This window comes from Oncorhynchus keta, chromosome 34, assembly GCF_023373465.1.
Source record: "Oncorhynchus keta strain PuntledgeMale-10-30-2019 chromosome 34, Oket_V2, whole genome shotgun sequence".
Classification (NCBI taxonomy): Eukaryota; Metazoa; Chordata; class Actinopteri; order Salmoniformes; family Salmonidae; genus Oncorhynchus; species Oncorhynchus keta.
The window spans coordinates 42,384,961-42,412,260 of NC_068454.1; the positions used below are offsets into that span (position 1 = coordinate 42,384,961).

The 27,300-nt window shown below is 41.2% G+C and overlaps 1 protein-coding gene across 1 annotated transcript; it reads right to left on the reverse strand.

The window, feature by feature from the left end:
* Positions 1 to 267: 267 nt before the first annotated feature.
* On the reverse strand, positions 268 to 26,765 carry LOC118367172 (integrin beta-2-like). The gene is made up of 16 exons (XM_035750281.2): positions 26,647 to 26,765; positions 18,939 to 18,987; positions 18,590 to 18,687; positions 17,345 to 17,549; positions 16,630 to 16,800; positions 16,145 to 16,386; positions 13,992 to 14,150; positions 13,673 to 13,768; positions 10,570 to 10,659; positions 10,184 to 10,318; positions 5,212 to 5,405; positions 4,644 to 4,876; positions 4,199 to 4,418; positions 3,669 to 3,880; positions 3,230 to 3,396; positions 268 to 1,400 (listed from the first exon to the last, which is right to left on the reverse strand). Exons 2-16 carry the CDS (start codon positions 18,982 to 18,984, stop codon positions 1,335 to 1,337), a joined length of 2,334 nt encoding a protein of 777 aa, XP_035606174.1. The 5' UTR covers positions 18,985 to 18,987; positions 26,647 to 26,765; the 3' UTR covers positions 268 to 1,334.
* Positions 26,766 to 27,300: the final 535 nt, after the last annotated feature.

Below are 27,300 nucleotides of genomic sequence, written 5' to 3' on the forward strand. Positions count from 1 at the left end.
TGGGAAGCTGCAGGTTGCAGAACTTTCTGTCTTGTGTAGATTTGAAAGTCAGGTATTTTCCTGACATCAAGCTTTGCATAATAGGAAGATGAGATAGTAGATTTGTTGATAATATGAATTTGAATATTATTCAAATGTAGGGGGAAAAAGGAAGGGAAGCGCTGCTAGTGTACACAATAGTAGATCTTTGTAGATGCTCTGTCGTTGTGATGACTGCAGAGTGCATCACATTCTCTTTCTCTGAATCATGAGCTGGAGTCCATCAAATCAAGAGAAAGAGTTTTATTTGTAATGAAAAATATCAGTGATCATTTGCTGCTTTACACAATATTTCCTCATAGGATATGTAGAGTCTTGGTACATTGTAGATTTGTCAATAAAAGCTCCAAAAATAATTGCTGTAAGTAATATCATTGAGTTACACAATACATTATTTGAAACTTTAGGATGATTTGGATATAAAACGTGAATTATCCTAATATAGGTACCATTAACTTGCGTTGGATTTGTGACACAAATGCTAAAAAGTTAGCATTTGAAACAGTGGCAAGGTAAACAAAACCAAATAATGGGTTGCTGTCATACCTGGTCCGTAAACTGCTTACAGGGTAAGAAAATCTTTAATAAATGATACCCAAATAGCAGGAACAGCACCATTTAATGGTCAGGATGTAGGACCCAACAACTTCAATGACTAATTCCTCTGAACAGGGGAAAAAAACATCACTCAATTCACTGAGAATACATTACATTGGATGAAGGAACAAAATTAATAGCCACATGTCCATACTACTTGTCGAACATAGAGAACTGACACTATATACTCCTTGTTGGGGTGGGATTGGCGTCTGTGGATGGCTTTTGACCACTTCTTTTGATTCCTCATGTCTTAACCATTGTTATCAAAAGTTTGGTCCAAATCGGATGTTAGGTACTATAATTGTTGAATATTATATGAATCCTATAAATTAAAATGGCCAATTTTCGTGCAATAAATTAGCTTAATTTCTCAGAGATCAAATATTATTCCAACAAAATAATGTTGCAGGAATGCTAACATTAACAGAAACCATTTCCGAATAATCTGAGAGGGTGGGTGTCAAAAACCTCTTACTTGGTCTTTTTTTAGGTGGAAGGACCCTGTAGCAACATTGCAGCAGTTTTTTTCCAATCAGTGCATGATCATTCTTGAATTCAGTCTTGGAACACGTAAAAAAATACTATTTGTAAACCAACTTATAAATGGTGGAGAAAAAAAAGCACATTAAAACAGAAACAATAAATGTACATGCATTTGAATCCAACTTGATTGTCTGGGCTGACTGATGTTGATCTTATTCTCCAGTGAAGGTAGGGTTAGCCACGGTGGTGGTCGCGTTCATGAATAGTGGATTGTCTCCCTATTGAGAAAGATAGTAAATTATGTATGATGAAAAATCAGTAATGTATGGAACTCAGATATCTGGAGTGATAAATGCGGTGTCTTGTTTTAAATAGCTGCTGTCTTTGCCAGCCATACATTTATAGCAAATCACAACATTGGCATGGATTTCGACTTACGCACAGTTACTGATCAAATCTTGCAAAAGCGCTTTATAAACAAGTCTCCTCGGGTTCTGGAGACCACTGCTGTGCAGCTCTATCTATTCTCAAAGGGCCCGATCCCAATTAAGAACGTATGCCTTTCCTCCTAGCACTTCTCAGTATTTGGTATTCAGACTTACCGTATTTAGTCGAGTAACGCGCTCAGCAGGTGTGGCTACTTTGCGCACTCTGAATACATTTAATTCAACCACTGAAACCATCCCGCTTGCGGCCAACATATTTCCTCGTGGAGTTTTCAGTACTTTTGTTTTAAGCCATCCCTTTAAATATGATGCACCTTTAATTAGAATTTTGTCGACAGACTCAATAGAATATATTGCGAGAACGGGTTCAGAATATAAGGGTCAATGAAAGAAAGCCATCTATGCACATTCGTCTCCGTTTCAGCACCAATTGGTGGATTTAAAAAAGGCTGATCTTGTAGATTATTTAGGCATATTTTTGGGTTAGAAAAGTATGTATGAATCCTTGAAAAAATACTGTACAGAAAATACAGTGGTTTGATTTCTTCTGAAAGTTACCATATTCGAGTTCAATCCATTAAATATTGGAATGTGAAAAAAAGTACAATAGGGGTTAAACAATAATCCTATAAATCTACCCTAATTCTCACTGAGTTTCATAATAATTCAAATAGGTTACGTGTCCTAAATTATTACACAACGTTAGCCTAAAATGATCAACTAATGCTAGCGACCCTCAAGAACAATTTACAAGGAGGACATGAGAGGGGAAAGGAAGGTAAACGGAATGGAATGGAATGATGCAAAATTAAATGTATGTGGGTATTACTGACAGTGGCTACCGATAGTGGATAATATTTAACATGGTACAAATTGTAAAATAAAATGGAGAAAGGCCTGGGCATATAAGGGTGCACATTTAGTTTGTCATAGCACTACACAGCTGATTCAAATCACCAAGCATTGCACATTTTGGGGTCCCCGCTACCGAGTTTGGAAACACTGGCATACATCAATTCGTCAGGTTCGACCCTACATAAGCTTAGCTTTGGAGACATAAGCTTAGCTAAGCTTAGGTCTCCAAATTTCATGCACACATATTATAAGGGTACACAATCAGATTTATGATCGGCACTGCTATTTATATCCCATTTCACTGTGCAGTACATGTCATGTTCATATGATTTTCAGTTTGCTTCCATATGGCTGGTTTCCCATTAGTGTCCAGGGATCATAAGGAAAAATAATCTTTAAAAAATTGCTATGCATATTTACAATCCCCTTCTCCAAATGGATTACTAATTGACATTGCTCTTATCAATAGACCTTACCAAGTTTTAGATTACAGTGCATGGAGAACGGTGCTATTTCTATCAGAAAAAAAATAAGTAAATGCTTTTTCCATTTGGAACTGGTAGGTTCGCTAGATCTTATTCATGGTTTCCTCGCGCGTAAAGGTGGTAGAATTATTAGGGAACTAATTCAAGGTCACATATTCATTTATTCAAGCTCCACTTCAAACTAATAGTGGGTGAATATAGTATGTTATTCTCATGCTTAAGTTCTTTGTCAGAATACGCATAGAGAGAAAAGCACATAAAAAGGGAATAATGAATCTGGGCCAAAGTGATGATTTCTATGAAGTAGCAAATGTCACTCACCGGCGACCACTTTCCTTTCTTCTGCTCATTCTCAAACCTGCGAAACTCCTTCACGTCTCTCATGTAGAGGATGGCTTTGATGATGAGCAGGATCAGTAAGCCGATCAGGGCCACGCCCGCAATGGAGCCTCCAATGATGGCGTAGATGTTTGGCAACTCCGGACATTCTAAAACAATTATGACAGACATTAACAACCATACATTTTTAGGCAGTCCTAGAGGCTATAGCATGTTAGGTTTACTGTGAAAACATTTGGTAGCAAACATCTCTCGGACACTGTTTTTCAGATGCTTTCAATGTGACTTGGAGGCTTTATTTTGATGCCCATCAAACAACGTGGTCAGTCAATTAAAACCCCAGCAAACATGATCTGTTTTCTGTGGGCTAGGAAGGTAACATGGGCATACTTTTTAGTTGCACAAGACATACGTCTCTTACCTCTGGTCTTTAGTATCTGGGCGGAGTAGTTGTCCTCTCCATCCAACTGTTTAATGATAAAGAACACCCGGCAGTTCTCCGTATCCCTCACGTCACAAGGCTTACCAGGTGGCAATGTCTCCACCATCTCAAATGTATTAATACTCTTACAGGTCTGGGAGCAGTTCTTGCTGAACGGGCCTGTCTGAAAGCCCAGACACTCGATGCACTTCCTGAAAATAGAAGAACGAGGTAGAGAGTGGAAAACTTCCTTGCTCAACATTTTGTCTTCTCCCTTTAAGGACTTCAACACATGCTTTGGTTCCAAAACCACTCGCGTTGAGTAAGATGGCAACAAGCAGAAATTATATTTTTAAGTGCTACATTCTATTCTACCAGTCATCCTTTATGGTCAATGGTAACCATCTTTGTTTGTCCTATGGTTGTGGATGCAATTTAACATGTACACGGTGGATCCAACAACATTACCTAAAGGGGCCAATGAATACAGTGGTTGAGTGAGTGAAAAAGGTGGGCCCAGGCCGTCTTACCCCTTGGTTATACAGGGAGTCTGGCAGGCGGGACAGGTCAGACAGTAGGGCCGCTGGTAGCCCTCGGTACACTTGCACTGGTTACACTGGCATGTGCCCCTGCCGCTGCACACGCTCCCGCTTGGTGTGCGACACTGCTCGTCCGACTTCTTGCATTGGCAGGCGGTGCCTTCGTACTCGGGGTTGCATTCACAAATTTTACAACGGCATTTCCCGTTCCCTTCAACACAGAGACGTGATTTGACGTCAGAATTGTTTTAATACTTCACGTGTGTACCCTCAGTCGTAATGAGACTGTCATTAACAGATGGCAGGTGTTCTTTCTATTGTTATACAGTACATGTACTGTATATATATTTCCATCTATATTTCCAATGTTTCTGTAAAAATCTAATCTATTTTTTTTAAATGTATTGATATTTTCATATATTCTATCAGACTGCACCTCCACACAGTTTGTTCTGAAACTTCTCGCAGCTCTCGTTTTCACACTCGCAGTGCGTGCCGTAGTAGGTGCTGCCGCCTTGTTGGGCATAGCACTGGCAAATGCCACACACACAGTCCCCTCGTCCTTCGCACTCCGTGCCGTTGTCCTTCCGGCATGCCGCCCTCAGAGAGCTCTCGTCCTTCTCCCCGATGGCGCACTCGCACTTCTGACCCACGAAGCCGGCATTGCAACTGCACAGAGTTGGGAGGAAGAAGCCTACTGTACTGATTGCCTGTGAAGACTTTACATTTACCACCCCCCAAAATTGTGGCGTCTTTTTGTTCCCCCTGAGTACAGAGAATAGAAATACAGTATAGAAAATAGAATGAAATAGATGGTTCATAACAATCCATGTTTCTCAGTTTCTTTGTTTTTCAGGTGACTCAATGCACTTCTAGGGGGATGAAGGGGAAATCATGCATCATATATTGGATTCAATATTGACTATATCAACATAAGTTGGAATATATTGGGGAAACAAAAGCACATGCTATTTGTTGTATATCCCAGCCAATGCCCGCCTTACCTGCACATGCCACAGTTGACTTTGCCCTTCCCGTCGCAGTCCTTGTGATTCTCCTCCTTGGGGTCATCACATTCACACTCGCAGCGAGTCGACAAGCTCACCTTCAGCTTGTCTTTTATGCCCAATGGGCCAATCAGAAAAGACCTCTCCCTGTCTATACATTCATCTGCCGTCACTGTTACGTTGAAAGACACCTGAGAGGAAATCAGGAGACGCAATGAGTAAATTTGTGGTATGTGTTTGGATAATGTTTTTTTGCTATTTATTATAATTTAACTAAATGGATCTAGAATAGTGTATAAGAGTGTAAATAAATATTGTGTAAGATCATACAAAATACTTATTTGTTATTTGTTATTTGTTGGTCTGATGTGATTAATAAGTAGCATCCAGATACTGCAATTGATGAATTTATGAAATTGCTTCTTCCAATTATTCATAAACATGCACCTGTTAAGAAACTGACTGTTGGAACTGTTAAGGCTCAATGGATTGATGAGGAATTGAAAAACTGTGTGGTTGAAAGAGATGGGGCAAAAGGAGTGGCTAATAAGTCTGGCTGCACATCTGACTGGCTGAAGAACAAAAATAAGAACAAAAATAAGAGGAAACTGTATTATAAAGCCAAGATCAATGATATGAAGAATGATGGAAAAAACTTTGAAATACTTTAAATTAAATTATGGGCAGAAAAACAAATTCAATTCCATCTTTCATCGAATCAGATGGCTTATTCACCAATTATTTTAACGATTACTTCATTACATGTAGCAAATTGTGCAAACTTAGGCAGGAAATGCCAACAACGAACAGTGAGCCATTGTATTCATGCATAAAAAAAGAAAGAAAAGCATCGCAACTATGAAAGAAAAGTATTGCAAGTTTCAATTTTGTAAAGTTAGTGTGGGAGAGGTTAAAAATGATTGTTATCGATCAACAATGACAAACCTCCTGGCATTGATAACTTAGATGGAAAGCAACGGAGGATGGTAGCTGACTCTATAGCCACTCATATCTGTCATATCATTCATCTGAGCCTACAGGAAAGTCTTTGTCCTCAGGCCTGGAGGGAAGCCAAAGTAATTTCGCTACCCAAGAGTCGTAAAGCAGCCTTTACTGGTTGAAACAGCAGACCTATCAGTTTGCCGCCAGCTCTGAGCAAACTGTTGGAAAGAATTGTGTTTGACCAAATACAATGCTATTTCTCTGTAAACAAATTAACAACAGACTTTCAGCATGCTTATAGTAAAGGGCATTCAACATGTACTGCACTTACACAAATGACTGATGATTGGTTGAAAGAAATTGACAATAAGATAGATTAGATATCCCTCTAGTGGTGTGGGGGCTGTGCTTTGGCAAAGTGGGTGGGGTTATATCCTTCCTGTTTGGCCCTGTCCGGGGGTGTCCTCGGAAGGGGCCACTTCTGACCCCTCCTGTCTCAGCCTCCAGTATTTATGATGCAGTAGTTTATGTGTCGGGGGGCTAGGGTCAGTTTGTTGTATCCGGAGTACTTCTCCTGTCGTATTCGGTGTCCTGTGTGAATTTAAGTGTGCTCTCTCTAATTATCTCTTTCTCTCTTTCTTTATCTCTCTCGGAGGACCTGAGCCCTAGGACCGTGCCTCAGGACTACCTGACACGATGACTCCTTGCTGTCCCCAGTCCACCTGGCCGTGCTGCTGCTCCAGTTTCAACTGTTCTGCCTTATTATTATTGGACTATGCTGGTCATTTATGAACGTTTGAACATCTTGGCCATGTTCTGTTATAATCTCCACCCGGCACAGCCAGAAGAGGACTGGCCACCCCACATAGCCTGGTTCTTCTCTAGGTTTCCTCCTAGGTTTTGGCCTTTCTAGGGAGTTTTTCCTAGCCACCGTGCTTCTACACCTGCATTGCTTGCTGTTTGGGGTTTTAGGCTGGGTTTCTGTACAGCACTTTGAGATATCAGATGATGTACGAAGGGCTATATAAATACATTTGATTTGATTTTGATTTGATTGGGGGAGCTGTACTGTTAGATTTCAGTGCAGCCTTTGATAATATTGTTGTTGAAAAAACATACAGTACCAGTCAAAAGTTTGGACACACCTACTCATTCAAGGGTTTTTCTTTATTTTGACTATTTTATTTTACATTGTAGAATAATAATGAAGGCATCAAAATTATGAAATAACACACACCGAATCATGTAGTAACCAAAAATGTAAAATAAATCAAAATATATTTTATATATGAGATTCTTCAAAGTAGCCAACCTTGGCCTTGATGACAGCTTTGCACACTATTGGCATTCTCTCAACCAGCTTCATGAGGTAGTCACCTGGAATGAATTTCAAATAACAGGTGTGCCTTGTTAAATGTTAATTTCTTTCCTTCTTAATGCCTTTGAGCCAAACAATTGTGTTGTGACAAGGTAGTTGTGGTATACAGAATATCACCCTATTTGATAAAAGTCCATATTATGGCAAGAAGAATATATTAAGCAAAGAGAAACAACAGTCCATCATTACTTCAGTCAATCCGTAAAATTTCCAGAACTTTGAAAGTTTCTTCAAGTGCAGTCGCAAAACCATCAAGCGCTATGATGAAACTGGCTCTCATGAGGACCGCCACAGGAAAGGCGGTCCCTCTGCTGCAGAGGACAAGTTCATTAGAGTTAGATATTGGAGCCCAAATAAATGCTTCACAGAGTTCAAGTAACACACACATCTCAACATCAACTATTCACAGGAGACTTTGTGAATCAGACCTTCATGGTCGAATTGCTTCAAAGAAGTCACTACTAAAGGACACCAATAATAAGAAGAGACTTGCTTGGGCCAAAAAAAACGAGCAGTGGACATTAGACCTGTGGAAATCTGTTCTTTGTTCTGATGAGTCCAGATGTGAGATTTGTGGGTCCAACTGCCGTCTTTGTGAGAAACAGCATAGGTGAACGCATGATCTCCGCATGTGTGGTTCCCACTATGAAGCATGGAGGAGGAGGTGTGATGGTGTGGGGGTGCTATACGGGTGACACTGTCTGTGATTTATTTAGTATTCAAGACAAACTTAACCAGCATGGCTACCACAGCATTCTGCAGCGATACGCCATCCCATCTGGTTTGCGCTGAGTGGGACTACTATATAATTTGTTTTTCAACACGACAAGGATCCAACACACTTCCAGGCTGTTTAAGGGCTATTTGACCAAGAAGGAGAGTGATGGAGTGCTGCATCAGATGACCTGGCCTCCACAATCATCCGACGTCAACCCAATTGCGATGGGAACTCCTTCAAGACTGTTGGAAAAGTATTCCAGGTGAAGCTGGTTAAGAGAATGCCAAGAGTGTGTAAAGCTGAATCAAGACAAAGGTTAGCTACTTTGAAGAATCGAAAATCTAAAATATATTTGGTTTGTTTAACACTTTTCTGGTCACTACATGACTCCATATGTGTTATTTCATAGTTGTGATATCTTCATTATTATTCTACAATGTATAAAATAGTAGAAATAAATAAAAATCCTTCAATGAGTAGCTGTATCTAAACTTTTGACTGGTACTTCATGTGTTATGGCTTTTTAACCTCTGCCATATTGTGGATTCAAAGCTATCTACAGTATCTAATAGAATTCAACGGGCTTTCTTTAATGGAATCTTCTCTAATGTCAAACATGTAAAGTGTGGTGTACCACAGGGCAGCTTTCTAGGCCCTCTACTATTTTATGTGTTTACCAATGACCTGCCACATGCATTAAACAAAGCATGTGTGTCCATGTATGCTGAGGATTCAACCATAAACGCATCAGCAACCACAGATAATGAAGTCACCAGTAATAAACTGGTCCTGGACATCTCTTAAACGAAGAGCATTGTTTTTGGTACAAATCATTCTCTAAGTTCTACACCTCACCTGAAACTGGTAATGAATGGGGTGGCTGTTGAACAAGTTGAGGAGACTAAATTACTTAGTGTTACCTTAGATTGTAATCTGTCATGGTCAAAACATAAAGATTCAGTGGTTGTAAAGATCTGTAGATGTCTGTCAATAATAAAGAGATGCTCTGCTTTTTTTACACTACACTCCAAAAAGCAAGTCCTGCAGTCTCTAGTTTTGTCTTATCTTGATTATTGTCCAGTCGCGTGGTCGAGTGCGGCAAGGAAAGACGTAGTTAAGCTGCAGCTGGCCCAGAACAGAGCGGCACGTCTTGCTTTTCATTGTAATCATAGGGCTGATATAATTACTATGCATACTGTACCAGTCTCTCTTCCCTATGAGTTGAGGAGAGACTGATTGCATCACTTCCTTTTTATAAGAAACATTAGTATTTTGAAAATCTATCTTTTGTTGCATAGTCAACTTACACACAGCTCTGACAAAAACACTTACTCCACAAGAGATGCCACCAAGGGTCTTTTCACAGTCCCCAAATCCAGAACAAATTCAAGAAAGCGTACAGTGTTATATAGAGCCATTATTGCATGGAACTCCGGTCCACCTCAGATTGCTCAAATGAACAGCAAACCTGGTTTCAAAAAACAGATAACGCAACACCTCACGGCACAACACCTCTCCCCTATTTGACCTAGATAGTTTGTGTGTGTGTATTGATATGTAGTCTACGTATGCTTTAATTTTTTTTAAATGTAGTTCTGTCCTTGAGCTGTTCTTGTCTATTAATGTTCTGTATTATGTCATGTTTCATGTTTCATGTGGACCCCAGGAAGAGTAGCTGATGCTTTTGCAACAGCTAATGGGGGTCCTAATAAAATTCCAAATACCAAATTATAACACTTTATAATAAATGTCACTAATTAGCCATTATATTAATTATATTGCTTATAATTACTATAAATGTACATAAGTGTTTACAAAAAAATGAAATACATATTACTGTTTTATCAATAGTTGATTAATACTTCAGTTATTAACAAGTGTTACCATATAATTATTTGGTATGTGATAGTCTTTTACTTCTGAGCTCTTACCAATTCTCCTACTTTGACGTTATCACAGACCCCCTTGTCCCCTGCGGGTCCCCCTCCAGGGCAGAGTGGAGTGTAAGTGACTCTCACATTGTCAGGGAGAGCATCATGAGTCACTGTCACTTTGGAGGAGAGCCTCTGTGTCAGACACAAAACAGTCTCAGAGTTGACACCAATGCTAAATCACCAGAAATAAAACATCCCAAGCAAATCCAAACTGACACATTATTCCTAGAGATACTAGAGGTTTATGATAAAAATCAAGCAAGGTTCTACACATTAAACACATAATTATTGGAGTACCGTCTTTTTTTAAAGATTCGTTAAATTAATAAGAAAAGATTGTAAATATCTGAATAAGAATGAAACAAATATTGTAAATGTCTTACATTGTAGGCAGCTTGGATCAATTCAACAACATTTCTGGAGTCCTCTGACAGTACTCCCACCTCAGACTTGGGGATCATTCTACTGAGTTCCTGGAAGATAGTTAGGTGAGACAACAACACTATCACGCCTTGGTCTTAGTATTTTGTGTTTTCTTTAATTATTTGTTCAGGCCAGGGTGTGACATGGGGTTATTGTATTGTCGTATTGGGTTTTTTGTAGGCATTGGGATTGTGGTGATTAGGGGTGTGTCTAGTATAGGCTTGGCTGCCTGAGGTGGTTCTCAATCAGAGTCAGGTGATTCTTGTTGTCTCTGATGGGGAACCGTATTTAGGTAGTCGGGGTTCACTGTGTATTTCGTGGGTGATTGTTCCTGTCTCTGTGTAGTTTCACCAGATAGGCTGTAATTAGGTTTCACGTTCCGTTTGTTGTTTTTGTATTTGTATAGTTATTTCATGTGTCACTTTTTTCATTAAAGTCATGAGTAACCAGCACGCTGCATTTCGGTCCGACTCTCTTTCTACAAACGAAGAACGGCGTTACAGAATCACCCACCACACACGGACCGAGTGGCGTGGAAACAGGCAGCGACAGCTGGAGCAGCAAAAGGAGGATGAATTATTCGGAGAATGGACATGGGAAGACGTGTTGGATGGTAAAGGTTGTTACACTTGGGAGGAGATACTGGCCGGAAGAGATCGCCTCCCATTGGAACAGGTGGAGGCACTAAGGGGAGCAGAGGCAGCCGGAGATAGGAGCCAACGATACGAGGGAACACGGTTGGCAAGGAAGCCCGAAAAGCAGCCCAAAAAAAATATTGGGGGGCTTAAATGGAGTATGGCTATGCCAGGTAGGAGACCTGCGCAAACTCCCTGTGCTTACCGGGGGGCTAGAGAGACCGGGCAGGCACCGTGTTATGCTATGGAGCGCACAGTGTTTCCAGTGCGGGTGCATAGCCCGGTGCGGCACATGCCAGCCCTTCGTATTGGCCAGGCTAGAGTGGGCATCGAGCCAGGTAAGGTTGGGCAGGCTCGGTGCTCAAGAGTTCCAGTGCGCCTGCACGGTCCGGTCTATCCAGAGCCAACTCTCCTTGTTTATCGTGAGGAGCCAAGGAGGAGACCCGAACCAGAGCCGGTGTTAGAGGTGAGCGAAGCAGAGACTGGGAAGGAATTAATGGGGAAAGTGGAGGAGAGAGTAATGAGGAAGTTGCTAGCATGGTGCTATAGGTACGATATTCGTCCGACGGAGCGTGTCGGGGATTTAATGGCACCTGGGTCAGCGCTCCATACTCGTCCTGAGGTGCGTGTTAGTCGGCTGGTGAAAAATGTGCCAGCCTCACGCACCAGGCCTCCTGTGTACCTACCTAGCCTTGCACGTCCTGTGCCAGTCCTGCTCTCAGGCTCTCCAGTACACCTTCACGGTCCAGTCCATCCTGTGCCACCTTCACACACCAGTCCTCCGGTAGCAGCTCCCCGCACCAGGCTTCCTGTGCGTGTCCTCGATCCTGTAGCACCAGTTCCAACACCACGCACCAGGCCGTCAGTGCGCCTCGCCTGTTCAGAACAGCCAGAGCCTTCCTTCCCTCCTGCACTACTGGAGTCTCCTGTCTGTTCAGCGCTATCAGAGCCTTCATCCTCTACAGCGCTGCCGGAGCCTCCTGCCTGTTCGGAGCAGCCTGAGCTGCCAGTCTGCAGGGAGCTGTCAGTCTGCAAGGTGCTGTCAGTCTGCAAGGAGCTGCCATTCTGCAGGGTGCTGTCAGCCTGCATGGAGCAGTCAGCGCTGTCAGTCTGTATGAAGCAGCCAGAGCTGTCAGTCTGCATAAAGCAGCCAGAGTTGCCAGTCTGCAAAGAGCTGCCAGTCTGCAAGGAGCTGTCAGTCTGCAAGGAACTGCCAGTCTGCAGGGTGCTGTCAGCCTGCATGGAGCAGTCAGAGCTGTCAGTCTGCAAGGAGCTGTCAGCCTGCATAGAGCAGCTAGATCCGCCAGTCAGCCATGATCTTCTAGATCTGCCAGACAACCAGATTCTTCCAGATCTACCAGTCAACCAGTCTCTTACAGATCTGCCAGTCAACCAGAATCTTCCAGATCTGCTAGTCAACCAGAATCTTCCAGATCCGCCAGCCAGCCAGGATCTACCGGAGCCGGCTACCTACCTGAGCTTCATCTCAGTACTGGGCTTCCTCTCAGTTCCGGGCTGCCCCTCAGTCCCGGGCTGCCCCTCAGTTCCGGGCTGCCCCTCAGTCTCGAGCTGCTCCTCAGTTCAGTGGGGTTCTGGGTGAGGACTATTAGGCCATGGTCGGCGGCGAGGGTGGATTATCCCAGGACGCGAAGGGGAGGAACTATGACTTTAATGGAGTGGGGTCCACGTCCCGAGCTGGAACCGCCACCATGGACAGACGCCCACCCGGACCCTCCCTATGGTTTTGAAGTGCGTCCGGGAGTCCGCACCTTAGGGGGGTTCTGTCACGCCTTGGTCTTAGTATTTTGTGTTTTCTTTAATTATTTGTTCAGGCCAGGGTGTGACATGGGGTTATTATATTGTCGTATTGGGGTTTTTGTAGGCATTGGGATTGTGGTTGATTAGGGGTGTGTCTAGTATAGGCTTGGCTGCCTGAGGTGGTTCTCGATCAGAGTCAGGTGATTCTCGTTGTCTCTGATGGGGAACTGTATTTAGGTAGCCGGGGTTCACTGTGTATTTCGTGGGTGATTGTTCCTGTCTCTGTGTAGTTTCACCAGATAGGCTGTAATTAGGTTTCACATTCCGTTTGTTGTTTTTGTATTTGTATAGTTATTTCATGTGTCACTTTTTTTCATTAAAGTCATGAGTAACCACCACGCTGCATTTCGGTCCGACTCTCTTTCTACAAACGAAGAACGGCGTTACAAACACATCACAATCGAATCAAGTACATTTCCCCTCAACAGAGTATTTTTTGTTGGGGAGGGGGGAGGGGGTCAGGTGTACTGTGAGAGTTATTTAGGATACTCTTCATTATTATGTGGCAGTATTAATAAGTTACTGCATTACATATGTCGGCGTTTATAACAGTAGAAGAACCGAGGAAGAAAAAAAGAAAGAATGATCGAAATAAAGAGAGTCCACTTACCCTGTATACATTCTCCATGTTCTTTGTCACAGCAAAGATTGGCTGAATGTTGTTCTTCTCTAACTGTGAAGCCACTTGACCAACAGATGGGTAGTCCTACATACAGAGACACTTAACTTGTACAACCTCAAGAATGTAATTGTTTAGGGCCAAAAGGGTTGAAATATACAGGCTTTAGTTCAGTCCAGTCATGCTGTTGCATTCATTACATATTTTTCATATTCTCTTATGGTATTTTTCATATCCAGTACAGTATATCAAAGTCTTGGTAGGGACCAATCATATTGATCTGAATGTGTCCCATGTCACCATCACATACCATGTCATTGCTCTTAGTGTACAGCTGCTTGTCCATGTAACATCTCTCGTCGTTGGGCTCCAGTATGCCAGCCAGCTTGCCATCCCCTGCCATGTGGAACCCATCGTCGGTGGTCAGGACGATTAGCCGAGTGCTGCTATTCCTCCAGCCAATCCTGTCCTGTGGAAAACAATTGGAGGCTTCATGTAAAATGGATGGAAAAGATGTGAAAAAGTCTACATCCCACATTGGAGTTTTTTTGAGTCACACTCACAGAGGAAGTGTGAGTCACTTTATCTACTGTTCCCGCATGCAAGCCTCATGCAGTGCTATACTGAGCCTATCATGTGTGAGGGAGTGTTGTGTCTGAAGACAAAAAAAGAGATGGGTGTTTCAGAAGTGAACTACTTCCCCATCTACCTATCTATCTACAGTATGTACAGTGGGGCAAAAAAAGTATTTAGTCAGCCACCAATTGTGCAAGTTATCCCACTTCAAAAGATGAGAGAGGCCTGTAAATTTTCATCATAGGTACACTTCAACTATGACAGACAAAATGAGAAACAAAATCCAGAAAATCACATTGTAGGATTTTTTATGAATTTATTTGCAAATTATGGTGGAAAATAAGTATTTGGTCACCTACAAACAAGCAAGATTTCTGGCTCTCACAGACCTGTAACTTCTTCTTTAAGAGGCTCCTCTGTCCTCCACTCGTTACCTGTATTAATGGCACCTGTTTGAAGTTGTTATCAGTATAAAAGACACCTGTCCACAACCTCAAACAGTCACACTCCAAACTCCACTATGGCCAAGACCAAAGAGCTGTCAAAGGACACCAGAAACAAAATTGTAGACTTGCACCAGGCTGGGAAGACTGAATCTGCAATAGGTAAGCAGCTTGGTTTGAAGAAATCAACTGGGGGAGCAATTATTAGGAAATGGAAGACATACAAGACCACTGATAATCTCCCTTGATCTGGGGCTCCACGCAAGATCTCACCCCGTGGGGTCAAAATGATCACAAGAACGGTGAGCAAAAATCCCAGAACCACACGGGGGGACCTAGTGAATGACCTGCAGAGAGCTGGGACCAAAGTAACAAAGCCTACCATCAGTAACACACTACGCCGCCAGGGACTCAAATCCTGCAGTGCCAGACGTGTCCCCCTGCTTAAGACAGTACATGTTCAGGCCCATCTGAAGTTTGCTAGAGAGCATTTGGATGATCCAGAAGAAGATTGGGAGAATGTCATATGGTCAGATGAAACCAAAATATAACTTTTGGGTAAAAACTAAACTCGTCGTTTTTGGAGGAAAAAGAATGCTGAGTTGCATTCAAAGAACACCATACCTACTGTGAAGCATGGGGGTGGAAACATCATGCATTGGGGCTGTTTTTCTGCAAAGGGACCAGGACGACTGATCCGTGTAAAGGAAAGAATGAATGGGGCCATGTATCGTGAGATTTTGAGTGAAAACCTCCTTCCATCAGCAAGGGCATTGAAGATAAAACGTGGCTGGGTCTTTCAGCATGACAATGATCCCAAACACACCGCCCGGGCAACGAAGGAGTGGCTTTGTAAGAAGCATTTCAAGGTCCTGGAGTGGCCTAGCCAGTCTCCAGATCTCAACCCCATAGAAAATCTTTGGAGGGAGTTGAAAGTCTGTGTTGCCCAGCAACAGCCCCAAAACATCACTGCTCTAGAGGAGATCTGCATGGAGGAATGGGCCAAAATACCAGCAACAGTGTGTGAAAACCTTGTGAAGACTTACAGAAAATGTTTGACCTCTGTCATTGCCAATAAAGGGTATATAACAGAGTATTGAGATAAACTTTTGTTATTGACCAAATACTTATTTTCCACCATAATTTGCAAATAAATTCATAAAAAATCCTACAATGTGATTTTCTGGATTTTTTTTCTCATTTTGTCTGTCATAGTTGAAGTGTACCTATGATGAAAATTACAGGCCTCTCTCATCTTTTTAAGTGGGAGAACTTGCACAATTGGTGGCTGACTAAATACTTTTTTGCCCCACTGTACTTATCTATTATACACAATGCTGCTTTGACAATAGGTTAACCAAACATTATATGGATGTTCAATATCAGTATGTTGATAGAACGTTGGTTCAACCAATTTTGCCCTGTGGGATTAGACTACTCTTACCCCACATACTGCAGCCTGCATGATGGCGTCCAGCGTCCCTTCAGGGGAGTCCAAGTTCCCAGAGATGCGCTGCTTGTCTACCTCCCTATTAAAGTCAGCTTTGTTCTCTGTCATGCTAAGAACATGTCTGTAGCCAAAGGCAGGTTGACAGAACAGCTCCTTTTCTTCACATGGCTTCTTCAGCTTCTCTGGGTTGGTGTTAGTGAAAGGCAGGACAGTCTTGTCTACGAAAGAGCCGAAGCCTGCAGCAAAAGATAAAGGTTATAAAAAATATGACTCATGGACACTCATAGATAGACGAGGAATTGAGGCTGAGACAGACCTTGGTTTAAAAACTATTTGAAATCATTTGAAATACTATAGCTCGGCTGTTGGAATGGAATTAATAGACACGTCCCAAAAGGGTAAATCCCACCAACTTGGCACCCCAAGGTATGCTAAACCAAATGCAAATAGAAGAGTCAAATGATATTTGATGATATCACCTATTCGCCCTTGTTTTGTGATTCCTTGCAGAGCTTTAAATAGCTCGTTTCCCAGAGTCTTGATGCTCCTCAGATCGTCCTCCATGGAGTAGGAGAGATCCATCAGGTAGTAGAGATCAACAGGATAGCCCTCCACTCTCCGAAAGTCCAGCTTGAACGTCCGAGGCAGCCCTGAACAAAGCAAAATCGAGGTGAAAACTGAAATCTCAAGCACATAAAAATATGTCAAGTCAAAAGCACATGACGATAATGTGATATGATGAAATTTAGGGTATTTATTTGCTATTTTAAGATAATTTCATTCTTTTTGATTACTTAGGGCTACTTTTAATATGTTCCAGCCATAGAGTTGGACAGAGTGCATAAAGCCAAGGTTGGTTGTTTACTGCCACATGCAGTTATGGGATGATTGCTGAGGAATTTAATTAATTGGCAGATCCCTGGTGGTGACCTGGATGTAATTCTGTGATCCTTCCTTAACCCATAGGAAGTACCACACAGTTGACACCTTCAAAATGCTGAATGTCTATAATGGGGCTGCCCATGCTAAAACAGGCTTTTAGTCCTTCATCCAACTACATGATTTGATCCATTTTCAAAACATGGCAGTCATCTTAGAACCCAGTTTGGGCGGTAATGCAATGTTAGTGGCCGAAGAAGAAGAAAAAAACGAAGAAGAAGAAAAACACAATTTGGCCATTTTGAGAACACCCACCTGGTCTGAGCTTCAGATTGACCTCCTGAGGACGCAGCTGGATGGGTTCGTCCTTGACAAATGCATTGGTGGACAGGGCGGTGTTCTTAGTCACAGTAAGGGTATTCATGGGGGATATGATGTCGTTTCCCATGCAGCCCCTCTCTTCTAGCTGAGCCCGGGTGTCACAGCGAGCTGCTTCTTGCTCACCTGGCTTGGTGAAGTTCTGGGAATGGGACAAACATAAACTCTGAATTAAAAATAAGTGTGTTTGGATTCATTTTGTATGGTTAGGGCCCTTAGGTATGTCAGACTATCAACAAACTATCCTGTAACTCAAGATTATAATTTTCCTTCAGTTGCCCATTCTCTGTAAACGTTGTTAGAGTTGACTGCCCTTGTGCACAGTTACATATTTAGATGTAAAATGACTATTATTCAAATGATGGAAATAAAATGGGGTCTTCACAAGCGTATGCTAGCACACCAACCCACATACTGTGGCTTAACACCTTCATGTATATTCTCCGCTCTGTTTGCATACACTGCTTTACATAGAGAGCCAAATGCATAGTGCTAGCACCTAGCAGCGGTGTAAGGTAATTAAGTAAAAATGCTTTAAAGTATCATTATTTGGTGGCTTCTGTACTTTACTATTCATATTTTTGACAACGTTTGCTTTTATTCACTACATTCCTAAAGAAAATATTGTACTTTTTACTCCATACATTTTCCCTGACACCCAAAAGTGCTCATTACATTTTCAATGCTTAGAAGGATAAGAAAATGGTCCAATTCACACACTTATCAAGAGAACATCTCGAGTCACCCTTACTGCCTCCTATCTGGCGGACTCACTAAAAACAAATGTGTAAATGATGTCTGAGTGCCGGTATACTTAACATAAGGAATTTGAAATAATTTCTACTTTTACTTTTGATACTTAAGTATATTTTACCAACTACATGCACTTTTTATACTTAAGTATATTTTAAACAAAATACCAAAATACTTTTACTCAAGTAATATTTTACTGGGTGACTTTCACTTTTACTTGAGTCATTTTCTATTAAGGTAATGTATCTTTACTTTTACTCAAGTATGACAATCGGGTACTTTCTCCACCACTGACACCTAGTCTACCCACACAGCTTTTATACATACATGTAAACTCACAAAGGTGTTAGCATTTGGGCCCACACCTGACTCTCGTTAATTTACTTCTCTAGTTTTAGCACTAGTATCACACATATTTGTGCTCCTCACCAGTTGTTTACACCACGTGCAGTACGCTCCTGATCTGATGCAGTCGCTGCAGGAGTTGATCACCGTTTTGGAACATACTTCCACTTCCTGGGAGATAACTGGGGTAAACACACACACACACACACACACACACACACACACACACACACACACACACACACACACACACACACACACACACACACACACACACACACACACACACACACACACACACACACACACACACACACACACACACACACACACACACACACACACACACACACACACACACAGGATGACTCTCATTATGCAATTGTGAGACTTTTCAATATCAAGAGGGGATTTGATGACAGTAAAAACTTACCTCCTCTGCCCATCAGCAGGAGTAGGAGAGACACACACTTATACATTCCCTGGTGACAGAAAGAGGGAACAGCCGTCAGTCCATTGACCTTGACCACGTCGAAGACTATTAAAGGCACACCTTTTAGATATCCAGCGATATATATCTTTTACCATTCAAGTACCAGTAAAAGATGCATGCGCTGTAGATGAACATACACTTTAAGAGCTCTTACACCACTACAATTTGATGCACATTATATGGCCACTGTACAACGCTCTGTCTGAGCAAAAACAATCTGGGTTGACGTGTTCAACCCTCTCACTTTTAAGGGCAGTTGAACAAAGTAAAAACTGAGATGGATCCATTAGAAGTTCAGAGTTAAAGAAATGAAGAAAAAAAAGAGAACGTCTACCACAGTATCGCCAGGCCTGGAAACTTTCCCAAACATTCACACCCACAGTGCTTGTTGTTAATATACAGTATCTTCAAAACAAAACTCCTTGCAGCCAAGATCATAATAAATTGTTCCAAGTGAATGTTTGCTGTGCAAACTTCAAAAAGAGGAAATGTAAAATACATCCACAGGGAAAAGCACACGCAGGACATCAAAGTTAATATGCTTAGTATTTTCATTTCTTTAGAGCTAGCACAAAAACGGGTGTCTAGAATTAAAATAATATTTCAAACATTAAAAGTTGGACTTAAGTAACTCTAAATATATGGCTCTGGTATTTATTAGCATTGGTCATAATGATTATGTGCTCGTTCTGTTTGCGGTAATGGAGGCTACTATTGCCGTAGTTACTTGTTTTTGTGGACTCACGGCTTCACACCATTACAGCGTTGAAGTAAACAGGCCATACATGGTTTTACACTGTTTTCTGAATTCATTACTTTAAATATCAATTTTTCTTACATGACACTCATAGAGGAATCTATAGTTCCACTTTCGGACATTGGGCTGCCGTAATGGAAATGAGTGGGCAACACAGACAAAGAGGGGTTTGCATACGGACCTCCATGAACTAAAACCACACATACTGAAGACAAATCCACTAATATGAATGGAGGCTAAAGGAGATAAAATGATCGTTCCAAAGCATAGCTGCTGTTACAGCCTGAATGTACAATGGATTCAACTCTGGACTCACTCTGTTTGCAATAATAGTGTTTAACGTGATTTTAGAATAACTACCTCATCTCTGTAACCCACACATTCAGTTACATGTAAGGTCTCTCAGTTGAACAGTGAATTTCAAAAACAAATTCAACCACGACGACCAGGGAGGTTTTCCAATGCCTCACAAAGAAAGGCAACTATTGGTAAATGGGTAAAAAAAAAACAGACATTGAATATCCGTTTGAGTATGGTAAAGTTAATAATTACACTTTTGATTGTGTATCAACACCCTTAGCCACTACAAATATGCAGGTGTCCTTCGTAACTCAGTGGCCAGAGAGGAAGGAAACCACTCAGGGATTTCAACATGAGGCCATTGGCGACATTAAAACAGTTACAGAGTTAAATGGTTGTGATAGGAGAAAACTGAGGATGGCTCAACAACATTGAAGTTACTCCAAAATACTAACCTAATTGACGGAGTGAAAAGAAGGAAGCATGCACAGAGTACAAATATTCAAAAACATGCAACAAGACACCAAAGTAATACTGCCAAAAATGTGGCAGAGCAATTAACACTTTGTATTCAGGAACAAAAAGTTGTTTGAGGCAATTCCAAAAGAACACATTACTGAGTATCACGCTCCATATTTTCAAGCATAGTGGTGGCTGCATCATGTTATGGGTATATGTGTAATCATTAAGGACTGGGGAATATTTCAGGGAAAATAAATGATGGAATGGAGCTAAGCCCATGCAAAATCCTAGAGAAAACCTGTTTCAGTCTGCTTTCCACTAGATGCTGGGAGATGAATTCATCTTTCAGAAGGACAATAACCTAAAATACAAGGCCACATCTGCACTGGAGTTGTTTACCAAGAAGACAGTGAATCTTCCTGAAAGCCGAGTTACAGTTTTGACTTAAATGTACTTGAAAATGTATAGTAAGACCTGGAAATGGTTGTCTAGCAATGGTCAGCAACCAATTTGACAGAGCTTGAATAATTAAAAAAATAAAAATGAGCAAATGTTGCACAAATCCAGGTATGGGAGGCTCTTAGAGACTTACCCAGAAAGACTCCCAGCTGTAATCACTGTCAAAGGTGCTTCTACAAAGTATTGACTCAGGGGTGTGAATACTTAAGCAATTTAGCATTTTTGTATTAAATTTTCAATACATTTGCAAACAATTCTAGAAACATGTTTTCACTTTGTCATTATAAGGTATTGTGTGTAGGTAGGTGGGAAAAAATATATTTAATCCATTTTGAATTCAGGCTGGACTAACAAGATCTGGACTAAGTCAAGGGGATGAATACTTTCTGAAGGCACTGAAATTATGAATTACTATTATTTATCCTGGTGGGTATCTAAGAACAAAAAAAACAATACAAATAAAACACCCAGTGAGGTATAGCTAACATGTTGTGTATTGGAGGACAATCAGTCATACAATACATATGAATCTACATAGACTTATAGTGGCTTGCGAAAGTATTCATCCCCCTTGGCATTTTTGCTATTTTGTTGCCTTTACAACCTGGAATTAAAATGGATTTTTGGGGGGTCTGTATCATTTAATTTACACATGCCTACCACTTTGAAGATGCAAGATTCTTGTGAAAGAAACAAGAAATAAGACAAAAAAATACTGAAAACTTGAGCGTGCATAACTATTCACCCCCCCCCCAAGTCAATATTTTGTAGAGCCACCTTTTGCAGCAATTACAGCTGCAAGTCTCTTGGGGTATGTCTCTATAAGATTGGCACATCGAGCCACTGGGATTTTTGCCCATTCTTCAAGGCAAAACAGCTCCAGCTCCTTCAAGTTGGATGGGTTCCGCTGATGTACAGCAATCTTTAAGTCATACCACAGATTCTCAATTGGATTGAGGTCCGGGCTTTGACTAGGCCATTCCAAGACATTTAAATGTTTCCCATTAAACCACTCTAGTGTTGCTTTAGCAGTATGCTTAGGGTCATTGTCCTGCTGGAAGGTGATTTTTAAAATTTATTTCACCTTTATTTAACCAGGTAGGCCAGTTGAGAACAAGTTCTAATTTACAACTGCGACCTGGCCAAGATAAAGCAAAGCAGTGCGACACAAACAACAACACAGAGTTACACATGGAATAAACAAACATACAGTCAATAACACAACAGAAATATCTATATACAGTGTGTGCAAATGAGGTAAGATAAGGGAGGTAAGGCAATAAACAAGCCATAGTGGCGAAATAATTACAATTTAGCAATTAAACACTGGAGTGATAGATGCAAAGAAGATGAATGTGCAAGTAGAGATACTGGAGTGCAAAGGAGCAAAATAAATAAATAGGTAGTTGGATGGGCTATTTACAGATATTGGTTCCTAACTACCCTGAAAAGTTACATATCGCTGGAGCTATTCTATGCCAATGCAGTACACCACAGGATGTTTTTGTGCTGGTCAAGGGCAGTCAGGTCTGGAGTGAACCAAGGGCTATATCTGTTCCGGGTTCTATTTGTTTTGAATGGGGCATGCTTATTTAAGATGGCGAGGAAAGCACTTTTAAAGAATAACCAGGCATCCTCTACTGATGTAATGATGTCAATATCCTTCCGGGACTCCCGGGCCAGGTCAATTAAAAAGGCCTGCTCACTGATGTGTTTTAGGGAGCGTTTGACAGTGATGAGGGGTGGTCGTTTGACCGCTGACCCATTACGGACGCAGGCAATGAGGTAGTGATCGCTGAGATCCTGGTTGAAGACAGCAGAGGTGTATTTGAAGGGCAGGCTGGTTAGGATGATATCTATGAGGGTGCCCATGTTTACGGATTTGGGGGTGTACCTGCCTGGTAGGTTCATTGATAATTTGTGTGTGACCGAGGGCATCTAGCTTAGATTGTAGGATGGCCGGGGTGTTAAGCATGTTCCATTTTAGGTCACCTAACAGTACGAGCTCTGACGATAGATGGGGGGCAATCAATTCACATATGGTGTCCAGGGCACAGCTGGGGGCAGAGGGTGGTCTATAGCAAGCAGCAACGGTGGGAGACTTGTTTCTGGAAAGGTGGATTTTTAAAAGTAGAAGCTCAAATTGTTTGGGCACAGACCTGGATAGTATGACAGAACTCTGCAGTAGATTGAAACTCCATCCCAGTCTCAAATCCCAGTCTGAAAGACTGAAACAGGTTTCCCTCAAGAATTTCTCAGTATTTAGCACCATCCATCATTCCTTCAATTCTGATCAGTGTCCCAGTCCCTGCCGATGAAAAACATCCCCACAGCATGATGCTGCCACCACCTTGCTTCACTGTGGGGATGAGAGGGGATGAGAGGTGTTGGGTGTTGGCTTTGCACCAGACATAGCGTTTTTCTTGATGGTCCTGTGGACAGATACTTCAATCTCCGCTGTGAAGCTTTGCAGCTCCTTCAGGGTTATCTTTGGTCTCTTTGTTGCCTCTCTGATTAATGACCTTCTTGCCTGGTCCGTGAGTTTTGGTCGGCAGCCCTCTCTTGCAAGGTTTGTTGTGGTGCCATATTCTTTCCATTTTTTAATTTTACCCCTTTTTCTCCCCAATTTCATGGTATCCAATTGTTTAGTAGCTACTATCTTGTCTCATAGCTACAACTCCCATACGGGCTCAGGAGAGATGAAGGTTGAAAGTCATGCGTTCTCCGATACACAACCCAACCGCACTGCTTCTTAACACAGTGCCATCCAACCCGGAAGCCAGCCGCACCAATGTGTCGGAGGAAACAACGTGCACCTGGCAACCTTGGTTGGCGCACACTGCGCCCAGCCCGCCACTGGTGCGCGATGAGACAAGGCCAAACTCTCCCTAACCCAGACCCATGCCAATTGTGCGTCACCCCACGGACCTCCCGGTCGCGGCCGGTTACGACAGAGCCTGGGCGCGAACCCAGAGTCTATGGTGGTACAGCTGGCGCTGCAGTACAGCGCCCTTAACCACTGCGCCACCCAGGAGGCCCACTTTCTTTCCATTTTTTAATAATGGATTTAATTGTGCTTTGTTTTTGATTCCTCATGTTTTACTTATACTTAAATTTAGGAATATCCAAATTGGATGTTGGGTACTACATGTATTGAATGTTATCTGAATCCTATAAATGAAAATGGCTAATTTGGCTAATTTTCTCATTTTGCTTCTGGGTTATATTTGCTTATTAAATTAGCTTAATTTCTCAGAGATCAAATTATATTTCAACAAAATAATGTTTCAGGAATGCTAATCATATATGTTACTAATGACAGAAATGATTTTAGAACAATCTGAGACAGTGGGTGTTGAAATCCTCTTTCCTTTGCTTTTTAAGTTGGAATGACCCATACTCTTGTGAAATATCTCACTTCTCAAATGGTTAACTAGCAGTACCTAAGCAATTCACTCCTCTCCTTATAAGGCATGAGCAATCATGATCTTTTCTTGCCTCACTATCCTTTAGTAAGTGGTGAGCAATCCCCCACAAATATGTGTCAACTAAATGGGTTAATATAAGAAACATTAAATGCTCCACTTTAGGCTATAGAGAAACGGCTGTGATCTTTCGTTTGTGATAATATTGGATAGCTACTGTCATTTTATGATATTTTACATTATTTCTAGTTCATCGAGTCTTTTTATCATTGCTTAGGAGTTTTTTCTGTTCCTCCAAACATGGCATTAGAGTTACAATGTTAGTTCCTCTTGCAAATCTTTATTTGTATATGTATTGATAAATCAACGAAATGATCTCATATGACAGTTAAACATTGGGTAGGTCTTTCTAAAAAAAATAATGGGCCAAAGTGTGACATTGGCATAAACATTTCAAAAAATCAAATGATTACCTGTTTTTATAATGATAAAGTGACCATAAACCATAAACCATATGGAAAGCCAAGTTGAAGCCAGCATTACCTGTTGTCTTCCTCATAATAACCGCGCGACACCCTTCAATTGAAGAGACGGGAACCAAATGAAAGTGGCCACATCTCTCACAAAAAACGTATCAAAAAGGAAATATTGGCTAATTATGAGGGAGCGGGAGCTAATAAATTGGCTACAACGTTTCAAGCACCAAATTGAGGAAATGTCTGGTTTACAAGGTAGGCCTATTCCAGTACTTACATTTCTGAGCTCCAAATTCAAGTTAAAGTAGACTTCTTCAAGCCCCTTGTATTGTTTAAAATTGCAGGTGTAACATGGAAAAATAAATATATTTGTCATGTTATTTCATTACCAGATCATATTGTGAATTAGCCCTCTAGGCTATGTATTTTGTTGTCATTATATCCAGAATAATTAATAGGAATCAATCAGAGGCATAAAAAAACACATGAAAACAACAGCTGTTTGTCACTTGACTGTCATTTGGGAAATTCCTTCATATTAGATGATGATATGTGAAAATATCCAGGCGTAACAAATCAGCTAGACACCAAATGCGCATTCAATACGTATTACGCATAATTATTGAAGAACCTCGTTAATAGTATGGATGGATGTACGTTTGAAGTATCTTTCATTTAGAGGCATTTGATTTTGCAATTGCAATTATTATTTTGAATTAGTGTGCCTTTGAAAACTGTTTTCACCCTGTAATATAAGAAGACACCAAATGTTACATAGTTACACTGCATTGCTGAGATCGCTATACCAAACACATCTAGATCCAGGATTATTACATGGTTCAAGTTCAATGTCTAATTTAACTGATTAATGGTTAATATATGATATAAGGACAACTTACAATGCAAGGACAGAAACGGAATACAAAGGGAAGGAAAGGAAGCCCTGCTAAGGTACACAGGTGCTCTTTGACAAAGGCCATGCCGCTGAAACACGTCAGACTTTTAACATTTTGTTTCCATTGAATATGCCATACAAATAAAGGCATTTTAATTAATTATATGAAGAGTGCCTTGGTCCTCCTCTCTTTTTGATGACAGAAAAGTAATGTTTATGTCACACGATTTTGGAGAAATCCATCACGTCACCAACCATGATAATCAACTCGTGAATTTGATTGAATATAGCTATGATTCCCTCCTATATCTCAATGTAATGACATTTTAAAAAATTGGCAGATTTTATAGAAAGAACCAAATATGTGCTGTAGTATATAGAATAATCACATGGCTCAAGTGTGATGGTTATCTCTTTTACACCCCACAGAGCTTGCTTCCTCTCCAGATGTCTTCCTATAGTAGGTTCCTGTCTTTCTAGGGAGTTTTTTCTAGCCACAGTGTGTCTACATCTGCATTGTTTGCTGTTTGGGGTTTTAGGCTGGGTTTCTGTAAAGCACTTTGTAACATCTGCTGAGGTCAAAAGGACTTTAAAAATACATTTGATTGATATATTTTATATAAATCCTTATAGTCAGGTAATCGTAAATCCTGAACCTAAATCTTTGATACATGCCACAAAATTACGTTATTTTTTACTTTGATCAAATCTACTTCAACACATTAAAAACTATTATCTGTATGCTTTTCCTAAAGATAAAATGTCCCATAAGTTACATTTTGTAATCAGTTATTAATTACGCTTACTGTGTCCAGTAACCTTACATGAATCAACTAACATACATCTCAAATACAGCAGTAAGGATGCTACTCACAAAGGTCAAGGTGCTGCAGCTCCTACGTAACCCTCAACTCACTGTCATGGGTGTGTTCTCTATGCAGCTGACTGACTGCTTGAGGTGAATGTCAGTTATCTTGTGAAACACAACCACCCACATGACAGGAAGGCTATGAAGGGAAATAGTATGAACAAAGAGGAAATGTACAAAACACTATTAAAGAACCCCTGCTCTTTCCATAGACTGACGAGGTGAATCCAGGTGAAAGCTACAATCCCTTACTGATGCCACTTGTTAAATCCACTGCAACTCAAAATTAGGAAGGTGTTCTAAATATTTTGTACACACAGTGTACAATATAATTAAGCAATAAGGCCCGGGGGGGTGTGGTATATGGCCGATATACCACTGCTATGGGCTGTTCAATGACACAGTCCTTAGCCGTGCAGTAAAAATAAATGTTTTGCCATACCCATGGTGTATGGTCTGATATACCACGGCTTTCAGCCAATCAGCATTCAGGGCCCGAACCACCCATTTTCTAATATTCATAATAATAGATCATATTTGGTATAAACCATCTCAGGCATGTGTGTAATAGGGATGTAGAATTATGACCTTGTGACCTTCCTCTTTGAGTGAGCTATAGAACAACTGGAAGGTATGTTTGTTTAGTAGTCCTTGTGCATA